Consider the following 21,472-nt stretch of genomic DNA (forward strand, 5'->3'; position numbering starts at 1 on the left):
AGGCATTTGTTTGAGTAGGAGACAGAATGCAAAGTTTTCAGGGAAGGCTCTAATAATGAGGCATGTGAATGGACAACATACACATTGACTGACTTCTCTCAACTGAACAAATGAGTTGTCCTCCGTGTGTTGTGTGGTGAGGTTTGGCAGTTTAGAAGTTTCCTCAGTGCTAGAGACCAGGGATCCCCCATGTTCTGTTAGCGTGCGGCTGAATCTAGTGGAAGAAAGGCCTTGGACTTCCTGCTGGAGAAGACCCTTTGATCAAAACTCCACTCTTGGGGGGCCCATGAGAATACTACCATTTTACTATTCTTTTCCTGTCTTCCTTCAAAAATTCCATACCCACAATCTTCAATTTCTCCTAGAACTGTCATCTCTCATTTCTGAGTCAGCCCTTCCCAGAGGACTGGATGCAGAAGGGGGCTTTGTCTTCTCAGCCATGTATTGCTAATATTCCATGAGGACAGAGAGTAAACAATAAACCTTCAAGCGAGGGCCTAGCCAGAGTGAAGAGATGATGCAGTGCGTACGACTGTTTGCAGAACAAACACGAGGACCTGAGCTTGGATTACAGCACCCAACTAAAAGCCTGGCATGGCCATTGGTGCCGATAACCCTAGCACTTGAGGGCAGGGAGAGCACATCCAGTACATCATCCAGAACTTGGTCTAAGTGTGACTGGGCCTGGTGGAAACAGAAGAATCCTTGGACCTTGCTAGAAAGTCATCCTAGCAGAGAAACTAGAGAACCCCAGATTCAGATTCAGGGAGAGACCCTGTCATACAGGAATGACTGGAAAATGACAGAGCAGGACACTCTGCATCCTCCTTTGATCTCCACATGGGCATGAGCACACACACACACACACACATACACACACACACACACACAAATACTCATTTGTACTTGAGATTTTGCAGGCATTCAGTGACTACTTCCTTTTGTTTTCTTGTCTCACACTGACCCCGAGTTCTCTCAGTGGGTATTCAGGACAACCAAGGCACATTTTGTAAACTCTCCAGGAGGAACCTCAGTGTCTGCCTCCCCATAATCCTTCCCACATCCATTTCCCCTGGACTGTGGTCCCAGAGACTTGGCAAAGCATAGTCCACTGTTTCCTTGGTCATCTCTGTCAAGGAGCAAGTGCTCCATGACAGTTATGAGTCAATTGGGTTCTGTTGTTTTGTTTTTAGCAACAATTCGAGCCCCTAAATACCTTACTTACTGTCATCAGTTTTGACCTCTAGACTGTCAGTAAGGAGCTAGACAGGATCTGTCCCCACCCCCATCCCATACTGCTCTGGCTGATTCATCACACAATACCCGGATAAGTCAGTGCATCATGTGGAGCTGGTGTAGGTGTGCCTGAGACATCCTAAGAGACCTAAAGCAAGCCAATAACGCAACTGTGCTCCTGAACAGGCGGCCAAGCCTCCAGTGCGGGTGTATTTTCCTTCCTCCTGATTTCTAGCTGCCTCCAGTCTCATCCTCTCTGCCTCCATCAGCATCTAGCTTCTCCCAGGGCTCTCCTCTTGCTCCAGTACACACAGGTTTCTATTTCTGTAGGAAGTAACCAAACAACCCAATTAGAAAAATCGGTTTTGCTGATTCTATGATGTGGTGGGAAGAACGTGGTATTTAATTGCCTAATTGAGTAAACAAGTAAAGAAATACAGCAGTCAGGCAGTAAAGTAAATAGCTGTTCTGATTTTGTCCTTTAAAAATCCCAGACCTGAGTTTAGCAGTATACAATAAAGCCATGAAATTATTTTTCTATTAAGGAAAACAAGCCCATCTGGATATGCCGGTGTCTCAGGCTTTCCGTGAACAAGACCAAGGAAGAGCTGAGCAGATCACTTAGTGTTTGGGAGGCATAACGTTAATCAGGATATTAGTGGATTATGAGAGTGATGTAATACCTAGGGAGTACTTCTTTATTTGGGCAGAGACGTTATGAAATTAAAGGGGCAGTGCTGAACACTGCCTATCCCAGCCTTCTCTTCAATTGCAGCAACTCGAACATCTTGTCTGTGCTGGTGGATTATTAACAGAGGTTATTGGTCTCCATGGCAAAACAACTGAACGATCGCGCAGAACGTAATCTCATTTATGGGGTGCAAAAAAAAAAGACATTGGGTCAGGGATATAAATGCCCATTGCCACTGAGGGCCTGCTATAGTTCAGAAGTGACTCCACGGTTCAAAACGCTCTGACATTTTGGTCCCAAATTTCTTACTGAACCAGGTACAGCCACTGCAACGCGCTGCCAAAATCCCTGAGGAGTCCTGTGAAGCTGGTGGTGAGGAGCCTTTGATCTCTGTGCTTTACTGTGCCACCCCAGCATGTGTACTGGGGGCTGTGCCAGGTGCCTGGGGGGCACCCTCATTCCCTTGGCTGTGTTTGCCGTCCTGGCAAATATCCTGTTGTTTTTTCCTGGAGGAAAAGTGGTGGATGACAACAGCCACCTTTCGGATGAGGTCTGGTACTTCGGAGGAATACTGGGAAGTGGAGTCTTGGTGAGTAGAAAGACCTTAGTCCCACAAAGGAGAATTCCCCCACTTTCATCCGCTTCTCATTCAGTCCTTAGAGCATGGGATGCCATTCTGAAGCTAATAACCTTTTGTGTGATGAAAAGTAGTGCCTTAATATACTTCCCCTTTCTATTCGTGGCTGAGGACAGCTTGGTTTACTAAGTGGTTCACCCCTAAGCCTGGGCTGGAGTCACCCTAGGACATTTGAGCCCACAGGACCAAGCTAACAGCTACCTGATTGCTTTACTTCAGTCAGTCGTGGCAATAAGAATTAAAAACAGAACACGGTGCTTTATACAAATGGATTGACTTAGAATGAAGAGATGCAGAAGCTCTAGGTTAGCCCTCATTCAGGAATCACTGCTTCTTCATCGCCTTGTTTCCAATATGGGTGGGACCTCTAGCTCGTACTAGAGGGACTCACTTTCTATACCCTGAGTATAAATTTATCCTTGCCCTAAACGCACCCTGTAAATGAAAACTCAGCATATCAGCTCTTAAAATCTCCTCACAGAAGTTGTCCAAATGGAACCCCCATACTCAAAACCCCCTGTCTACCCATGAGCCATACCAGCTGTTAGGTCTTGCCTGCCCCCTTAAGCCCCTGAAACCTGAGGTCTTCACTAGCTAGAAAAATATGGGTTTCCCTTCATGCCAGACCCTCTAAGTGCTTCTCTTGCTGGCAGATGATCTTCCCTGCGCTGGTGTTCTTGGGCCTGCAGAACAATGACTGCTGCGGATGCTGTGGTAATGAGAGCTGTGGGAAGCGATTTGCGGTGAGTCGTTATGGGATCAGCTGGCAGAATAGCTGGGGTTCGCTGTTTGTGCTGGGCAGCACGGGTGTGCGAAACAAATAATCAGCCCCAGCCAAGACTCCTGGGTCATCTAGTATATGATTAAGCTCTAATTCCCACTGATCAGAATAATAAGAATAAAACATTAAATTCTACAGCCTTCATAGAGCTGAAGATACATTTAAGTTTTACAAGTACACGGAGATGCCAGAGCCTTAAAACCAGAGTGAGGCCCCAGAAGGAGGGCAAAGATAGAGCCACAGGTTTCCCTCTCTGGCTAACTAAAAAGACATGAGAACGTCACCAAGTCATATCCTTCTTCCAGCCCTCAATTGCCTCTTCACTGAAGGAGACCAGAGCAAGTAAAAGAAAGGGCACTCTTTATGGAAACTGTATTTCCTATTACCATTCAGAATCAGCCTCAGGATTTCAGCCTCTTCTCCTTTTTTCTTGTGGCCATCCACCTTTTTGTTGGTGAAGTGGAGACTAGGGAGGTATTAATGCTTCCAGGGGCGCAGAAGGAATGCTGGAATGTGAGTCAGGTCCCATTTCTGCAGCTGGGCAAGACACCAACTGTAAGATAAGCAAGTTGGACTGGATCAGAATTCCCTAGATATGGGCCAAACCCTGGTACAAAGATACACGTATCCAAACAACAAAGAATGTTTTCTTTTACTTATCCCCCAGTTGTTTTTATTTTATGAAGGAAAGAAATCCTTATTTTGATGGGGATAAGCCTTTGCTGTTTCTAAACCTTCAAACTTCCTTTGCAACAAAGGACGGACAACCCAAAGCTCTAGAAACTCAAGGGGCACCTGACAACTAAAATTTAATAACACCATCTTTGTGTTTGCTAACAATTTCAACTTTTTTCAAATTGTGATACAAATTAGCAAAACAGTTAGCTTAAAAACTATCAAGCATTTGGGTATGAGATGAGTCAGAAATATGATGGTGGTAGATCCTAGGTTTGATAAAGAATAAAGGATTCTCCTCTCCAGCTTCCCAGGATTCCTGTTCCCGTCAAGGAGACTCCCAAGCCCACTTTAAATTCTTGAAAGTCTGTCTACCCATTCTGAAATTCTTGACATCTCCTTCTCATAAACATTTGTTGATTTAGTACAGAAAGAAGGTATCTAGCAAGCACACATGAAGGGCTGCTGTGCTCAGTATATTATAGATACACTGCAGTTTCTCGTGTGACGTCACATCATTCAGAGAATATTCACCTTCTAAAAAGCCATCACGGATACTGAAAATAGTCCTTTCAGCATTCAGAATGATCATTTGCGAAGAGTGTCAGAAGTAGCGACAGTTCATTTGAGATAACTATGTGTTAAATGTTCTAAATACTAGATATTATTTTCATTTTGACTATAAAGGAAAGGAAGTGCTATATAACTCTTTCCCGTCAGAGCATTTATAATTTGTCAGTTTGGAAGACATACCAATTTGAAAACATACCAATTAAGGAATATGGATGAAGATAAATAAAAACCATGCCTGTGTTTAAAAATCTGTCTGTGCCTTGCTGATGCCGAGCAGAATTGAGTGATGGCTGGCAGGTACAAAACAGGCCTGAGGTGGGCAGGCTTGCTTGCTTGCTTCTAGGTTCCTCTATAACCACAGGCAGAAGTGAAACCATGTCCAAAATATTATACAAAACTTTAATTTCATTAGATTTAAATGGAGAGTGCAGCAAGAAATCCTTGTGTTCCAAGCATAGTTGAGCAAACATGTTCTAGAATATTTGGTCTGGTTAATATACGTTATCTACGAGAGCTCCTGAGGCCTCCAGGATGTATGTCTTACTTCTTTTCAAATAAGAAATTAACCCAGTATCACTGGCCTCCCAGCACAACCAGGGCCTATGTTATGTTAATATGGCCTGTGCTCTAGGGTTCCATACTGGATGCTTTGTGGAACCTGGTAGTGTCCCTTATCCCCATCTAAGACCATGTTTATAGTTCAAGGCCCCTACTTGATAGTTATACTTCTTCTGTTTAGAGGATCTGGAACACCAAGTGAGATAGTTAATAGACAATTTTGTCACACACACACACACACACACACACACACACACACACACACACACACACACACACACACAGCTGCATCATTTAAGCACTACAGTGGTGCTATCTGAATTATTTCTGTAAATGGCTCAAGGTGTTTCCTTACGAGCGCACACTGCCCCAGTTATCTGTGGAGCTCCGAGAAATTCTGCCAGTAGAAAGCTCTGTGAGCAAACACAGCAGAAGCCAGAGTGTCGGTCTCCCCCACCCACACTGGCATTGTTATGTTTTTCTAGAACATTCCCCAATTGTTAACTGAGCCTGCACCATTCTTGACCTTCAATAATAAAAAGAAAAGCAGGAGTTGGAAGGCAGGAGCCACAGGATGTGGTAACTGCGCAGATAAAGTGAACCTGTGAACTGTAAACAAGCTTGAAATCATCCAATTCACAGTTTCATTGTGAAGCCTGAGAAAATGAACCTGATGGTCTCTGTCTCTCTCTGTCTCTCGGTCTCTCTCTCTCTCTCTGTCTCTGTCTCTCTCTGTCTCTCTCTGTCTCTCTCTGTCTCTCTGTCTCTCGGTCTCTCTCTCTGTCTCTCTCTGTCTCTCTCTCTCTTTCTCTCTCTCTCTCTCTCTCTCTCTCTGTCTCTCTCTGTCTCTCTCTCTCTTCTAACCCCCAACAGGCCCTGTGAGGGGGTGGGAGAGAAAGGCTCAGGCTCAGCCCAAAGGTCTGAACTCTCTCAGATTAATTAGGCTGAAATGAGCCTGGAGAAGAGGAAGAGCTGGTACCTTTCAGGGTGGCCTTTGAAGCCTTGACCTGTGTTTGCTTTTAGGTCACTGCCTCTTTTTCCCATGCCTTGTCTGTTTGCTCATTGCCCGCTGTACTCTCTTTAATCTTTGAGAAATACTCACCTCCCAGGGCCCACTTAGACAACTAATTAATTTTATCAACTCATTCCCTTTAGGAAAGGGCAGTTTAGAAACCTTGGATTTGACTCAAAGTCATCTTTAATAGTGGGATGGAAAGTAGATTGATAAGAAGACAGCCAGGGGTAAAGCAGATGTTCTTAACCACATCAAGTAATAAATCCCTGCATCCCCACCCCAGGCAGGGTGATGGGGTTAATGTTTTGAAGAAAATCTTGGTCTCATCATAAGGCAAGTGTGTGCAGTTGTGTGAACATTTCTTCTTGTGCTCAGCTCACCACTGCTCCCTATGGGCGGATCCTGAATATCTAGTTATTTATTCCTTCCAGTGGCAGCCAGATTGAAAGAAATTTAAGAAAGGCATTATGAAAAAATAGGAAGGAGGAAGGATTGCAGGCCCTGAAGGGGATAGGACTTCCACAGGAAGAACAACAGAGCCAACTAACCTGGACTCTTGGGGCTCTCAGAGTCTGAACCACCAACCAAAGAACACACACAGGGTGGACCTAGGCCTCTCCATACATATGTAGCTGATGTGCAGCTTGATCTTCATGTGAGTCCTGAACAACTGGAGCAGGGGCTGTCCCAAAAGCTGTTGCCTGGATGTAAGATATGTTCTTCTAGCTGGGCTGCCTTGTCTGGCTTCAGTGGGAGAGGGTGAGCCTCGCCTCACAGAGACTTGATTTGAACAGTAAGGGGATACCCACACAAAAGAAAAGTGGAGGGGTAGTGGAGGAAGTTTTATGGAAGGAGGTGAGCAGGAGGAGTAGCAGTGACCAAGATGTGAAGTGAATAAGTAAAAAATTATATATTAAATTAAATTTTAAAAAAGGCAATGCTTTTAAGGACACACTATCATGAAGTAAGAACTTTATGGATCTACACGTCTTCGTTCTTCTCTACTCTTTAAAAATCATCTTCTGGGCAGGACACCCAGTAGTGAATTGCTAGGGTTTAATCCCTAGCACACCAAATATTTGAAACAAAGAGAAAACAAAATAGAAAATTTGCCCTGCTGTAAAATGGGTTATGGTCGTAACAACTGTTGGCTGTGGAAAGACCTTAGCAGAATCAGAGAAAGGGGCCACAACATTAGTGTAAGGCGGAGGAAGAGAAGTCTCAGGGAAGTGGGCTGGTATCAAGGACAGGTAACCCTGGATAACTGCCTGTTGGCTGACTGCAGCAAAAAATACCAGGGGAGTGTCGGGGGACTTCTGAACTTTCCCAGGTTTAATCCCCAGAAAAGATCCCTGAGTTACACAATGAAGTCCTCGTTTTACAAGTGAGGAAAGTCAGTCCATACATTAAGTTTCTGATTGTAGTCCCCATAGCTTTCTCAGGCAGAGTCAAAGCAGAACATTTCAGATACTACTGCTTTCAGAGAAAACCAGTCGGGCTTACTGTACACTGTAATCCCAGCACTTGAGAGGCTACGATTGGGAAGGAAGTAGGGAGAGGGAGAGAACTGACTTCAGGTAGCCTCTATAGGTCTCTTAGAATGGTTATCAAGTAGGAAGGTCTGTGCCCATCAGAGGTATATCCCTAACACATTGCCATTGCCCAACACTGTAAATACTGTGTTCCCAGGCCACACCCCTTTCAGCTCCATTGTCCTTCCCATGTGTTCTATCCAATATCAGCAGAGACAATGGCCAAAGACACACTCTCAGTAATGACAGACCTGGGTTCAATGATCACTGGACCCTGATTTAGGGGAGGGGGGAGTCATAAAACCGGCAGGGGTGACTTAAAAGGCATCTGATTCCAGGAGTTTCTTATCTATTTCAAAGAAAGCTTTGACGCCATACAAGGTGGAAATGCGTGTTTAGCAGTGTGGATAAAATGTGATTGTGGGGAGGGAGGGGAGTAGCTCATCAGTAGAGCATTTGGCTGCAGAATGGATTTCTGGAATGAGTATCTGAGAAGGAATCTGTTTACCTTTGCCTTTCTCCCTAGATTTTTGCATTTTGTATGTGTTGAAAGGCGAGGGTACAACAGTTAAACTATTATAGAACAACAATAATAAATTATTATGTACTAATACTGTATTAAGTATGCTATAGAGTCACAGAAACATTTCTAAAATAAGCACAAAAGATCCCTAGTGTCTTGTCAGTGAATAGGATGCTGGGCATTATTTAGTAACTCACACTACCTTAACCCTGAGGAATATCTGGTTCTTCTAGAGGGGTCACTAGTCACCACTGAATAGGTTCTCTTATTCATTGAGTATTAGTATTGGACCTCATTATACAGAAGAGGAAATGCAAAAGAATGATTAACTTCATGAGGTCAGGTGGGAGGAGCCAGGACTTAGACCCAGGTCCTCCTACCTGTAACTCATACCCACCCATTTGTAGTCATGACGCATTAGTGTTCCTCTTTTCGATGTATTCCCTTCAGGGAGATAAAGGATCCTGGGGTGCAAATGCTAGGATGAAGGTTCCCGTGCTGCACTCCAAAATCTGGCAGGCAGTCATGCTCTCAAGAGGTGGTGGTGACCTTGGAAGCTGCCCCGAGTCCCAAGCCTCTCCACTTTAAATATTATCAGTTTGGGAGTGAGTGCCCTAACTAAATACTTTGATCAGTAAGTTCTGTTTTAATGAAAGAAGTTTTAACATAAAATCTATGATGAGTGGGACTTAACCCATACTGGTTTAGTACAGATCATATCTGGCTACGCATGGTGACACAGTCCTTTAGTCTAGTGCTTGAAGGAGGCAGATGCAGGTGGAACTCTGTGAGTTCTAGGCCAGCCTAGTCTATATAGCAAGACCCTGTATCGAAACAATAAAAGACATTAAAAATATCATATACCTCACTAGTGAACTTAACAACTTTTAAAGACATTTTTGTGTGATATAAATTACAGCGACATATTGGAAAGTGTTCCTTCCTTTATGTGATCCGCCTATTCTGTAAGATTATGGAAATTAGAGTGTTTGTTTCATTTATTTTACGGTGGGATATTTCAAACTAGAGCTCAAAAATACAGCATACCACCTATGGCTTTCTGAAACTGTAACCCAGTGCCTCAGTTTCCCAGATACATCATACAATGATATAAACCACGATTTATCCTTTTAAGAACAGCTACCTTCATCTATCACATTCCCTTCTTTCTTGAGAGAAAACATTGCCATTAATCCAATGAACACCAGATCCATGGATTTTAAATCCTTTAACTGCCAAAAATTTCAAATGACCTAGATAAATATTATTCAATATGATAGCCCAGTGTGACTACAGAAAAAGTGGGAAATCTAATCTACACAAAATATGATCATATTCCAAAGAGCTTATACAAAAAAGGCATATATTTTATACTGATTACATGTTGAAATGATAACATGTTAAATATGTAAAATTAAACAAAATATATTACTAAGGTTAATTTCTTCTATATCTTCCTTTTAGCTAGACCATTTATACTATATATGACATTAGCATTGTAGACAGAGGTGGTCTAGTAGTTCAGACAGTTACACTCTGACAAAAGGGAGTACTATCGCCTCGTGTGCTTTTTGTTAACCTGACTTCTCATCTGCCTAAACGTGGCTGTTTACATCTGCACCCCCTCTTTGCCAGCCCCCTCTTACAGTCCAGTTGAAAATTACAAACAAACACGCTCTCAAAATAACACTCATCCTGCTGTTTTCTAGACAGGGACTTGTGTGCACCATGCTGGCTTAAATTTGACAGACAGCCCAGAATGACCTTGAATTTCTGAACTTCCTGCCTCCTCCTCCAAGAGCATGGATTATAGATATACCATGGTATACCAGACAGTGTGGCATTCCTCAATCAATGAATGAGCAAATACCGAGCGTGCAGTAAAAAGGGGAAGCACAGAACACAAAGCTCCACTCTTACAGAGCTATAGTCTCCCCCATAATAACAAGCGGCTCCTGCCCTATGGCCATCATGTTTGGCATCAGGCGGGCGGGTATGCTGAATGGCATAACTGGACATGAATAATCTCTGCCTGGCCTAAGAGCTTCGTTGTCTCCCTTCACTTTCAGATGTTCACCTCCACGTTGTTTGCTGTGGTTGGCTTCTTGGGTGCTGCATACTCATTTATCGTCTCAGCCGTTTCCATCAACAAGGGTCCTAAATGCTTCATGACCAATAACACCTGGGGATACCCCTTCCACGATGGGTAAGGCTCCACTGTACAATGATCGGAATGGCGTGACGGCTTCTCCTTTCTGTACTCTCAGCACGTCACCCCCGACAAGCCAAAGCTGGCTGCATGGTTAGAAGTTGCATGGTTTTCACTTCTGAGTGTCCTTTTGGCAAACAAAACTGGAAGAGTTGACCAGAGAAAAATTGTTGTGTCACATGTCATATCCAAACATTAACAAATTTTATTCAAGATCTTTGTCCTCAGGGAGTGTAGCTAGGACTAGAAGTCAGAACATCTAGATGCTTGGTCTTTAATAACATAAGCAAAATCTGCCAACTACATAGTCACCATATTTGAGATCCAAAATTCTAACCATATTTCAGGTACTCACTAGCTGTTTGTGGCTTGTAAGCTACTCTGCTGAACAGCAAGCATACAGAACATTTCCATTTCAGTTGATAACTATAGTTAGATAACTATACCGTATCCTCTGAGAAGCTTAGACCACTTCTCATCTGTTCATTATCTCAAACCCTCTATTTCTGGCTGGTTATCCTTGGGAGACAGGAAGTACAGCTCTTGGATATTCTAACACATAGAGAATGAGCCCACTTTAAAAAAAAAAAACAGCTCTGTAATATACCAATAAACAGTTGTCCTCCTCATCTAAGAGGCTCCAGGACATCTATAGTTAGCGATCCCCAATAACTTCAGCCCTGCACAGGCTAACAGCATTTGCATATTGCTTATAATCCTTGATGCAATGAAAATGCAATGCAAATAACTGCTTTGCTTAGAGAACAATGACACGCTCGTTATGGATGCCATTTTAATCAGCAGTTCATGATCAAACTTACATGTGTGGAACCTGAGCACACAGAGGGATGGCTGTATGAATTGAGACCGCTCTGTGTTCATTTACACAGAATTATCTCCAACTAGGGAGGTGGGGGGCACTGGCTCTGATCTGATGGTCTTGGTGTGTTCACTGGTCTCAAGTACCTCAACCTTATTCTCACGACTAACCAAGGCAAGATCGCTGTCATCTTCACACCACGCACAATGACTCCAAAATGTTTCTTTTACTGTGGAAACACCCCATATCTTTCAACGAACTGATGAGACACCATCACTGTGGGGTTGGATTGAGGAACATAGCATTCAGACACCAGCAGGCTGAGCTTTCTCTGGAGGTATTTTGTCAGTAGCTCAGTCTCTCCCCTGGGAAGCGTCGGGAAAGCAGTGGATTTCGTCTTTCTGATGGACACTTCTGTTATTGCTTCGATCTATTCTACAACATCCCTGCAGTGTTACCATAGATTTCTGTGCTCTGCTGTGTAAAACACATTGCCCTCTATGAACTTAATGTGACTGAGGTAGCTTCTGAGATTCCAGCTTAGACTATAAAGCCCGTAGTCTCTCAATACCGAGGAACGTGGCACTGTTTTTCTTGGAAATGTTCGCTGATGGTGACAGTAAAGGGACAAAGAGTAGATTGTATATGCCATGAGATCCACGATAGGGGACACATCGGAGGGGAAAGGGAGCCTTTAGGATACCCTTCTGCTTTCCTTCCTTTTTCCTTTCTAGGCGGGATCTCATGTGTCCCAGGCTGCTTTAAATCTGACACATAGCCCATATAGGAAGGAAGCCCCTATGTGTGTGTGACCCCACAACTCCTACCCATCATCTCTAGGGAACTTCCCATTTCTCCCTCAAAAGATCGCACCTTTAGATTGCTACATGCTCTCCCTATACAGAAATTTAGGTCTCTTCCTGTGTGGAATGTCTGTACGCTAACAAAAACTTGAATTAAAATTTGGTTAAAATCCAGTCCTTTTTTTTAAGATTTATTTTTTTATTTTGGTGTGTGTGTGTGTGTGTGTGTGTGTGTGTGTGTGTGTAAGTGGTAGAGGTGTCTGCGCATGAGTGCACAAACATATGGAGGCCAGAAAAGGGAACCAGAGCCCTAAAACTGTACATGGCTGTAAGATCCCATGTAGGTGCCAGGAATTGAACCAGGGCCTCTGTGTGGGCAGCCAGTGAGCCAGAGCAGCCACTGAATAGTCTCCATGTCCCCAATTTGTACTATTTGTTTAGTTACGTCTTCTTATTTTCGCTAACTATATAGCCAAGGAGGGACTTAAATGTCTGATCCTGCCTCTACTTCCTTCGTTCTAGCATTATACATATGTGCCACCTTGTCTCTTTTATTCTGTATTGTAGATAACACTCATGGCCTGAGGCATGCCAGGCAAACACTCTGTCAACTGAGGGGCATCTTTTTTGTTGTTGTTGTAGAGGTGGGTTTTTTTGTTTGTTGAGACAGGCTATCATACCATAGCATCCGGTTCGCCTCGAACTCAAGGCATCTTGCCCTTAGCTCCTAAGAGTTGAGATTACAGCTGTGAGCCATCACACCCAGCTTAGATGCTTCGTTTTAGCCATGTGACGTGGTCTATTTTACACGGCTTTGATGGCCGCTTGGTAACTTGTGACCATAGAGACGATCTCTAGTAATGATATCTAGGATGAAGGCCATCAACGTGGGTGCAGTGCATACCTCCCAGGCCTGTTGCAGCTTCATTTTCTGCTTCTTTATGAATGTGTGTGTGCTGATTCATCCCCTTGGTCAGCTCACAGACATTGCTCTGTCATTTAATAGTTTGTGACTGAGGCAAGTCACTTAAAGTCCCTGTGCTTCCACATCCCCATCATCCACAAACAAGGGTGGTGTGCCAGCATCCTTGTGTGTGGAATGGAGAAAAAGTCATTGGTTTCTGTAAGCAATAAAGGAGTGAGGATGTGAAGTGTCCAGGACAGCATCTGCATTCAGATGTACTCAGTGAGGTTTGCTTGGGTTCTTTGGTTGTTGTTAAAAGTTTTTCCACCATAGAGCTTGTCTTGTACAAGAGAAATACTAATGGCAACTTTCTAGTCTAGGGAAATTAAATACATTTGACAAATGTCTCCCTCCTCCCTGCATCCCTGTCACCTGTAGTGATTATCTTAATGACCAAGCCTTGTGGAGCAAGTGCGAAGAACCCCGCGATGTGGTCCCTTGGAATCTCACCCTTTTCTCCATTCTGCTGGTCATCGGAGGGATCCAGATGGTTCTCTGTGCCATCCAGGTGATCAATGGCCTCCTGGGAACTCTCTGTGGAGACTGCCAGTGCTGTGGCTGCTGTGGGGTAAGTTAGGATTCCATTGTTTCTTCTCAGAGCCAAGGAGTGCAAGTCAGGCCACCATTGCCATGTCATGAGGGCTGGTGAGTTTGTCTGCCTGGGAAAAACCTAGTCATCCTGTGGTTCCTGCCAGTTCCTACAAACAGCACATGCAGTGAACAATATTGCACATGTAGTGACCATGCTCCCCTGCCTCACACGTGTGTGAGTGTGTGTGTGTACATACAACATTCACAGAAGGTCTTTGAGGAAGTGTTTTCCAGATGAGCATGTTCTTGTAATAATATATCACACCTAGCCTGGAACTCTCACTTCCTCCAGTGACGAGGATTAATGTAGAACCTAAACAATTTCTAATACAAGAAGAGTAGGAAAAAAAAGTTAGTCAAGATGACTTTCTAAATTCCATCATAAAATGTCAATAACAAAATATAAAAAAATAAAGACAAATGTATAGATAATATAACAGTCAGATTATTTCAACACATAACCAAATTAGATTGGGCAATTACATATCCACACACATTTATTATAAACAGATTTAGACATAGTTAAAACAGTAACAGTTTTTACATTTCAAATAAGTAATATGTATGTATATATATACATATGCATATACGTATATGAAAATATGTATAAAGACACATATATAAAAATACATAATGACCTGGAAAGCCTCCCTCCCTCCCTTTTACTCTCTCAAATTCTCCCAGGTTCTCACTGTATAAAGCTGCTAATTTTCTTATACATCCTCCCAGTCTTTTAAAATTATTTTTATTTGCCAAGTGTGAAAAAATATTCTCACTAAACTATAATATTGAAAACACTAGACTGAAGGTATTAATAGGCTGGTCCACTGGTAAAACATTTTCTTCGCATACGTGAGGCTCAATTAGCAGCACCATGGATGAAAGGGTTGAGAGTTTGAAAATAGAATATAAAACTTACATATTAAACAATATACAATTCCAAAAGTAAAAATAAAAATAAAAACTAGGAATAGAAAAAAATCCAATAAAAAGTGCTGTCAGAATTTTTTTAAATGAAGCCTTACTTTTTTCCTTCCTTCTAAACTATAATACTACAAAAGTTACTGCTCATATATTGCTTTGAAAGTATAAGAAAATCAGCACCGCCGAGATGGTTCAGTGGGTAAAAGCACTGCCTGCCAAGACTGTCAGCCTGAGTACAATCCACGGGACCCACACAGAGGAAAGAGACAACCGACTCCCAAAGGTGTTCACTGATCTCCCCTCAAGCATTGCACAACACGCACACACACACACACACACACACACACACACACACATACACAAATGAACAAAATTGTAAATGTTTAAATGCAAGTCTGGTTTCAATTCCCAGAACCCATAGCAGAAGAAGAAAGCTGGCTCCTGAAAGTTGTCCTTAGACCCTACACACTCACACTATAGCACATATGCACACACTTAACATACTACTAATAGTAAGTAGAGGATTTAAAAATGCGTCTGTAGTAAGTACAGGTTGCCAACATGGATGCATGTATAATAAACTGCACTGATGACTGCATTTTCTGCAGAATTTCATATCTTTTGTGCTGCGTATTTGTTTCCTTTTTTTTTTTTTTCTGAGACCAGGTCTCATCCTGGATGACTGGAAGTTCCATAAGTGGACCAGGCTGGCCTGAAGCTCATAGAGATCCTCCTGCCTCGGCCTCCTGAGCTTTGGGATTGAAGGCATAAGCTACAACACTTAGGCTTTTTTTTTTTTAATCTTTAAACAATTGGAAAGGATGATTGCCCATTATCAGTGGTCTTTTGTGATAGCAATTAAGAATATTGAGCATTTGGCAGATTGATAGATAGATAGATAGATAGATAGATAGATAGATAGATAGATAGATAGATAGATGACTCGGTGGTTAAGAACACTGGCTGCTCTTCAAGAGAACCCAGGTTTGATTCTCAATATCCACATGGTAACAAGCGACAGTCTGTAAATCCAGTTTCAGGGACCTGATGCCTTCCTTTGGGCTCTCCAGCACTAATCACACATATATACACACAGACAAGATACCCATACACATAAAACAAAAATAAAAAAATCTGTAAGAATGTTGACCATTTAAATCTTCCAGTCCATTTAAAATGAGTGAATAATTCCTAAGGCAGCTAAACTGATAGTCATATTTTAGCTGAATGGTACATTTTCTTTGCTTCTTAGGTAGATAATAATAGTTCACTAAATCTAAGGCTATCTGTCTGTTTAAAAGCATAGCCATAAATAAATGCCAGTATAGAGTCTCTTTACTGAATTTAATTTGCCAAGGCTATGTACTTTGATGGTACAATGACTAAGTCACTGACAATAGGAAGACAAAGGACAGACTCGTGGTTTTCAGCTATCCCATCTACCTGTTGCCTCACTTATGCAGAAGGCGTGCAGGTCAATGTGGGTTCAGTCAAGCTGAAAGCCTTCAGAGCCTGGTGTCTTTTAAAAAGTGACATATGGGAGGGTTCCTCAAAATTCTAGCTGTGAGAATTGGGAGAGTGGCCAAATAGTGACCAGGTGCCCTGCCTTGGTTATTTATAAAATGTGAGCATTCGTTCAGTGTGTACTACAAGGTAATAGCTACACATCGATTTTTGCACTCATGAGACTCAGCAAATGATGCTTATAATTGCTTAATCCCCATATAAAATGGGCAACATAAGCTAGGCACTGGGTTCAAGTCTTCATACCTATGTATATTCACTGTGGCTTTAACAAAGCACCTTTTCCACCCCACTTGTGTTTACTAATAAATGACCCAAAAGAAATAAAAGCTCCCATGCCTGTAATCGAAAGCAAGTAAGCCACAGTTTAAGTCTGAATCTAAGTCATCAAAGTGTTGAGAGTATACAGTAGGGAACCCACTAATGGATGAGAGAAGTCAAAAGGCAGGGGAGGGAGGGCTAGAACAGGGAGAGAACTAGAGAAAAGAAAGACATCTTAACTCATTTTCTTTTCCTACCCTCTAGGGTGATAGACCAGTCTAACAGGCTACGATGATCTGCTCCAAGTCTACAGCACCATGTGTGGGAAGACATGGCCCAGGCCCAGCACTGCACACATGGGCTGCTAACTCCTGTCCGGTTGGATCCTCTCTGGCAGAGCTTGGGAGGCACAGGAGATCCTTTACTCTCTCCAAACAACTTAGCTCAACCCAGGAATTTGGTGGAATTTTTTTACTTTGCAAATTAGGCCCTATTTTGAATTCCAGAACAAGTTTAAAGCACATTTTTCATGATTTCCCATAAGAAAAGTTAAAATAGAGGAGGTCACTTGTCCTACCACATTGTCTCTTTGTGTATAAAGATGTCCATACTTTAGGAATATTTGCATTGAACTCAAAGAGATAAAGCATTACAAGGAAAACCGGTTTTTCAGGATGCATAGGTAAGGAATGATTGCTATATTATATATAATTTTTATGTGAAGCCTGTTTTGGCTAACTTGTCTGGACTACTTGTAACTAGTTTTATGAGCCTGTCATAATTTGCCAGGGTTCCCACATGTATATTAAGTTAATTAAATTCAGAATTAAAATAATAAATGTGGGGGGAGGAAGAAGAGAAAGAATGTATCAGACCTGCTTGTCTTTTTTCTTTTTATAAATGCATTCTTTCTTTACTTTTTGTTTATTGTTTTATTTTGGGGTTTTTGTTTGTTTGTTTGGTTGGTTGGTTGGTTGGTTGGTTGGTTGGGGGTTTTGGTTTTGGCTGGGGGGTGGGGTTGGTTTTTTGCTATATAATTCAAACTGCTCTAGAAATCATGGTCTTCCTAAAACTACCTTCTCAGTGTGGGTATTCCAAGCATATGCTATCATGCCTGACCAACAAGCATTAAAATGTCATAAGAAGTTGACTTGGATAATATTTTTTTAATCTATTGGGCAAGATTAAGAGCTCCTGCTAATTCCATGTAATGTGATAATAGGTTAACTTTGGTGTTATTGGTCAGGCATGAATGTGAAATCAAAATTCATTTGGCTTCAAATATCACTTCTACAACACACCAGCTTAGAGGGCCCTGAAAGTGAATTTGTAAGTCTCCATTTCCCCTTCTGTAAAAGGAATGTCGAAATACATCTATTTGGGAGTACTATGAAGTCACCAAGTATGAAATGAAGGTTTTCAGCATGGTCAATGTAACTTGCAAAGAATACAGAGGAAATACCATCCAGACTCACTTCTAGAGCCACCGATCAGATAAACTGCACCGTGCGGGTTAGGCATGCCCAAAACCTGGTTCTCAAATCCACCACCTACTATGTGCGGGTCATCCAAAAGGTCAGGCACTGAAGATGTCAAGTGCCACATGCTGTGACCTTGGCCTTACTGTACTATTGCAGTACACTCTGTAAGGTGAGTCATCGCATCTAAGACCTGAAATTTAGCTTGCAGCAGAATTGTGACCAATTTGGCCAAGCAGATGGGCTCTTAGGATCTTCTGAGAGAGTTTAACACACACACACACACACACACACACACACACACACACACACACACGCACACCATACTTCAATTCAGTTTAGACCATTGGTTCTGAAATGTGGCTGGTTATTGAATTTACCCAGAAAATGCTCTATAATTACAAGCCCTAACTAACCTTCACCATCTGAACATTGGGGCAGTGCTGGGACCAAGCGTGTTATGCTGCCATTGTCTTCTATGAGAGCCTATTAATCAGGATAAAGTGTAAGCAGGCCAAAATAACACTCCCAAGAGTGTGGCCTGATTACAGTGCTTAGGAATGCTCCTGCCCATTATAGTAATTCACTCATTTGAGTTCTTTGATGGGGAAATGGGAATGGGCATCCGAGGACCAATTATCCGAGGGCTTTTACAGATCCTCTATTTCAGAAGAGAAACGGATAGATATATCCAGTCACACATCGGTCTCATTATTTTACACATGAAGAACAGAAACAAGAATTTGACAAGTTCTCATCCAGAGGGACAGGCTTCAAATCCTGTTTCCAGAAGATAAGGGGAAATAGCATAACTCAGATAAGAGGACTTAGAATGGGGATCTAGAAGACAATGAGAGAAATTCTCCCTTGGAGCGATCCCTCTCCACACACATGTACATATTTCTGACTCTCCCTCCTTTCCTCTCTTCCTTCTACTTTTCTTCCTCTTCCTCTTCTTCCTCTTCCTCCTCCTCCTCCCCCTCTGGCTATGTGTGTATGAATGCACACCTGTACTTGTAAGTGTATGTGTGTGTATGTGTGTGTGTGTGTGTGTGTGTGTGTGTGTGTTCAGAGTCTCATTTCTCATAGTAGCCAACTTTGTGTTGCCTACTTGAGTGCCTGAGTCCTCTATGCTTAGCATTAAAGAGGAGATTGTCTTAGTTGTTTTGCCCTGCCAAAACCTATGGCCACAGCAACTTTCGAAAATGTTTAATTTGGAGCTCACAGTTGCATATTATTAGAGTCTATTGCCTCTATTGTGGGGAGCCTGGCACAGGTTGCCAGGCTCACATGACACCAGGGCAATGACTGAGATTTACATCTTTGTCTGCATGGAGGAGGTGGAGAGAGATACTGAGAACAGTGTGGGCTTTTGAAACCTCAAAGCCCATCCCAGGTGATAACTCCTAGTCCTTCCCAAACAATTCAATCAACTGGAAACCAAGTATTCAAGCATATGAGTCCATTGAAACCACCACAAAGGCAAAGGTCGTAGAGAGACAAACATGAGGTATTACCATAATTGGTAGAATTTCTTTATGAGCAGGGTCCCAGAGCCCCTGCTTTCCATTCTTCCACATTATTAGTGAGAATATTCATATTCAAAATACATACTCAAAAAAACTGTGTTCCCAACAGCCTCTTTTGGTTTCTAACTTTGAATACAACCGTGCCTTGCTTTGATATAGGCTGTTCTTGAGGTTGTCTGTTGTACCATAGCATTATATTTTGCCCATGGGCATAGGACCAACTGCACAGGAGAAGGGAACTAGTAGGAAGGGAAAGAGTTATGTCAAAAAATGTTCCATAGCATCCACATAATCTAAGGATAGAAGCAGAGAAGGGGAATGTCTCTGAGACTCAGCCAAGCACACTAGTCACACACCCTGCTATAGGCAAGAGATGGTCAAGAGCTGCTAAATAAGGCAAATGTAAGGTAAAGCAAGACCGGCTCCTCCTCCTGCCACTCACACCTGGGTGGTGGTTGCCTAGGAGTGAGAGCTGCTCTGCCTTGAACAGCTTAAAAAGACATGAAGATGTGCTTCTAGCCAGATATACGGACAGGCAAATGCACCAATGCACATAAAATAAAAACGAATCATTAAAAAGAGATTCAATACATGCAATATTAAAACTAGAGTGAAAATAAATGGATGAATCTTTGATTTAAAAAAAAATACATTGGCTACCTGTGGTAGTGGCAATCCTAGCTCTCAGAGGTAGAGGCAGGGGGATTTCTGTGAATTCAAAGCTTAGTCTGTTGTAGTCAGTTCTAGATCCAAGTGGACTACGTACAGAAACTCTGTTTACCTCCCTATCCCACTGCTCCAAAAGGAAAATGTGTTCATTTTTCTAAGCCTTAGGATTGTCACAATAAAGGCAAGATTCATGACTAGAACTGCAATGGCCTGGAGTGATGTTGGGAAAGTTTTCTATTTATTGTAAATTAAAGATTGCATTTATTTATGTGTGTGTACCATATGTGGTACCTATGTAAAAAATCAGAAAGTAGTAACTTTGGGGAGTTGGTTCTATCCTTCAGTCTTGTGGGTCCTGGGGATTGAACTTGGGTCATCAGGTTTAACAGCAAGTACATTTAACCATTGATCCATCTTGCTGGCCCTGTTTCTATTTAGAGATGGTCTTGCTGTGTAGGCCAAGTGGGCCTCAAACTTACTGTGTAGTCCTCAAAAAGACCTTATACTTGGCATCCTCCTACCTCAGCCTCCTGAGCACTGGTATTGCAGGAATACGCTATTTGGAGGATTGGTTTTTCAAGACAGGGTTTCTCTGTATTACCTTGGCTGTGCTGCAACTCAGTCTGTTGACCAGGCTAGCCTGGTCACCTGCCTCTGCCTCCCAAGTCCTGGAATTAAAGGTGAGTGCCACCACAGCCGGTGACAGGGATGTGATTTACAGCATCAAGTTGTTTGTTGACAATGCCTCCGTAAGAATAAAAGTATAAGCCAGATATGGTTAGTGAATGTCTCCAGTTCTGCACTTAGACACACAAGTTTGAAGCCAGCTTGGGTTCAAGGACTTTGAGGACAGTACATGGCTAGGTGTAGAGGTTGTGGTAAGGGCTATTTGGATTAGTGTGTGTGTGTGTGTGTGTGTGTGTGTGTGTGTGTGTGTGTGTGTGTTGGTCGGGAGCACACAGGCATGCACAAGGTCAGAAGACAGCTATGGTAATCCATTTTTCCCATCATGTGGGTTTCATGGACCAAACCCAGGTTTGTTAAGATCTCTTCCAGCCTGAGACATCTTGCCAGCACAAATTGGTGGTTTTTTTTTTTTTAGGGGGGGTGTTGTTTTTAGAGAGAGGTCTCTCTACATAGCCCTGTCTATCCAGGAACTTGCTATATAGACCAGGCTGGTCTTGAACTTTGTATGGCCTTGCTTCCTTCTGTCCCCCATGTACTGGACTTACACAATATGTGCCACTCATTACACCTGGCTCCAGGGTTTCTCTGTAGACTAGGCTGGCCTCAAACGCACAGAGATTCACCCGAGATTAAAGACCTGCACCACCCAAAAGGTTTGATATGGATTAAACTGGACATCAACAGAGAAGAGAGACCCATCAAGAGAAAGAACAGACCATTCCGTAGAGTAGGTTTGGCTTTTTCCAGAGAGTGGACCATAGTACACAGATTCTAGTTTATGTTGGACTACCT

The 21,472-nt window shown here is 42.6% G+C and overlaps 1 protein-coding gene across 4 annotated transcripts in view; it reads left to right on the forward strand.

The window, feature by feature from the left end:
• The window catches only part of Tm4sf4 (transmembrane 4 L six family member 4), a 51,064-nt gene extending 33,832 nt beyond the window's left edge, over window positions 1-17,232 (forward strand). For 3 of the 4 annotated variants that reach the window (XM_063281154.1, XM_039101566.2, XM_063281155.1), the window contains 5 exons: window positions 2,245-2,516; window positions 3,218-3,307; window positions 10,291-10,427; window positions 13,396-13,585; window positions 16,582-17,182. In XM_063281154.1, coding sequence (XP_063137224.1) covers window positions 2,343-2,516; window positions 3,218-3,307; window positions 10,291-10,427; window positions 13,396-13,585; window positions 16,582-16,599 — 609 coding nt within the window. In that variant the 5' untranslated portion in view covers window positions 2,245-2,342 and the 3' untranslated portion in view covers window positions 16,600-17,182. Of the gene's footprint in view, window positions 1-2,009; window positions 2,517-3,217; window positions 3,308-10,290; window positions 10,428-13,395; window positions 13,586-16,581 lie in introns of those variants that run through there. The other variant, NM_053785.2, reaches the window with a different exon arrangement.
• The last annotated feature ends 4,240 nt before the right edge of the window (window positions 17,233-21,472 follow it).

The sequence above is a fragment of the Rattus norvegicus genome, chromosome 2 (assembly GCF_036323735.1).
Source record: "Rattus norvegicus strain BN/NHsdMcwi chromosome 2, GRCr8, whole genome shotgun sequence".
NCBI lineage: Eukaryota > Metazoa > Chordata > Mammalia > Rodentia > Muridae > Rattus > Rattus norvegicus.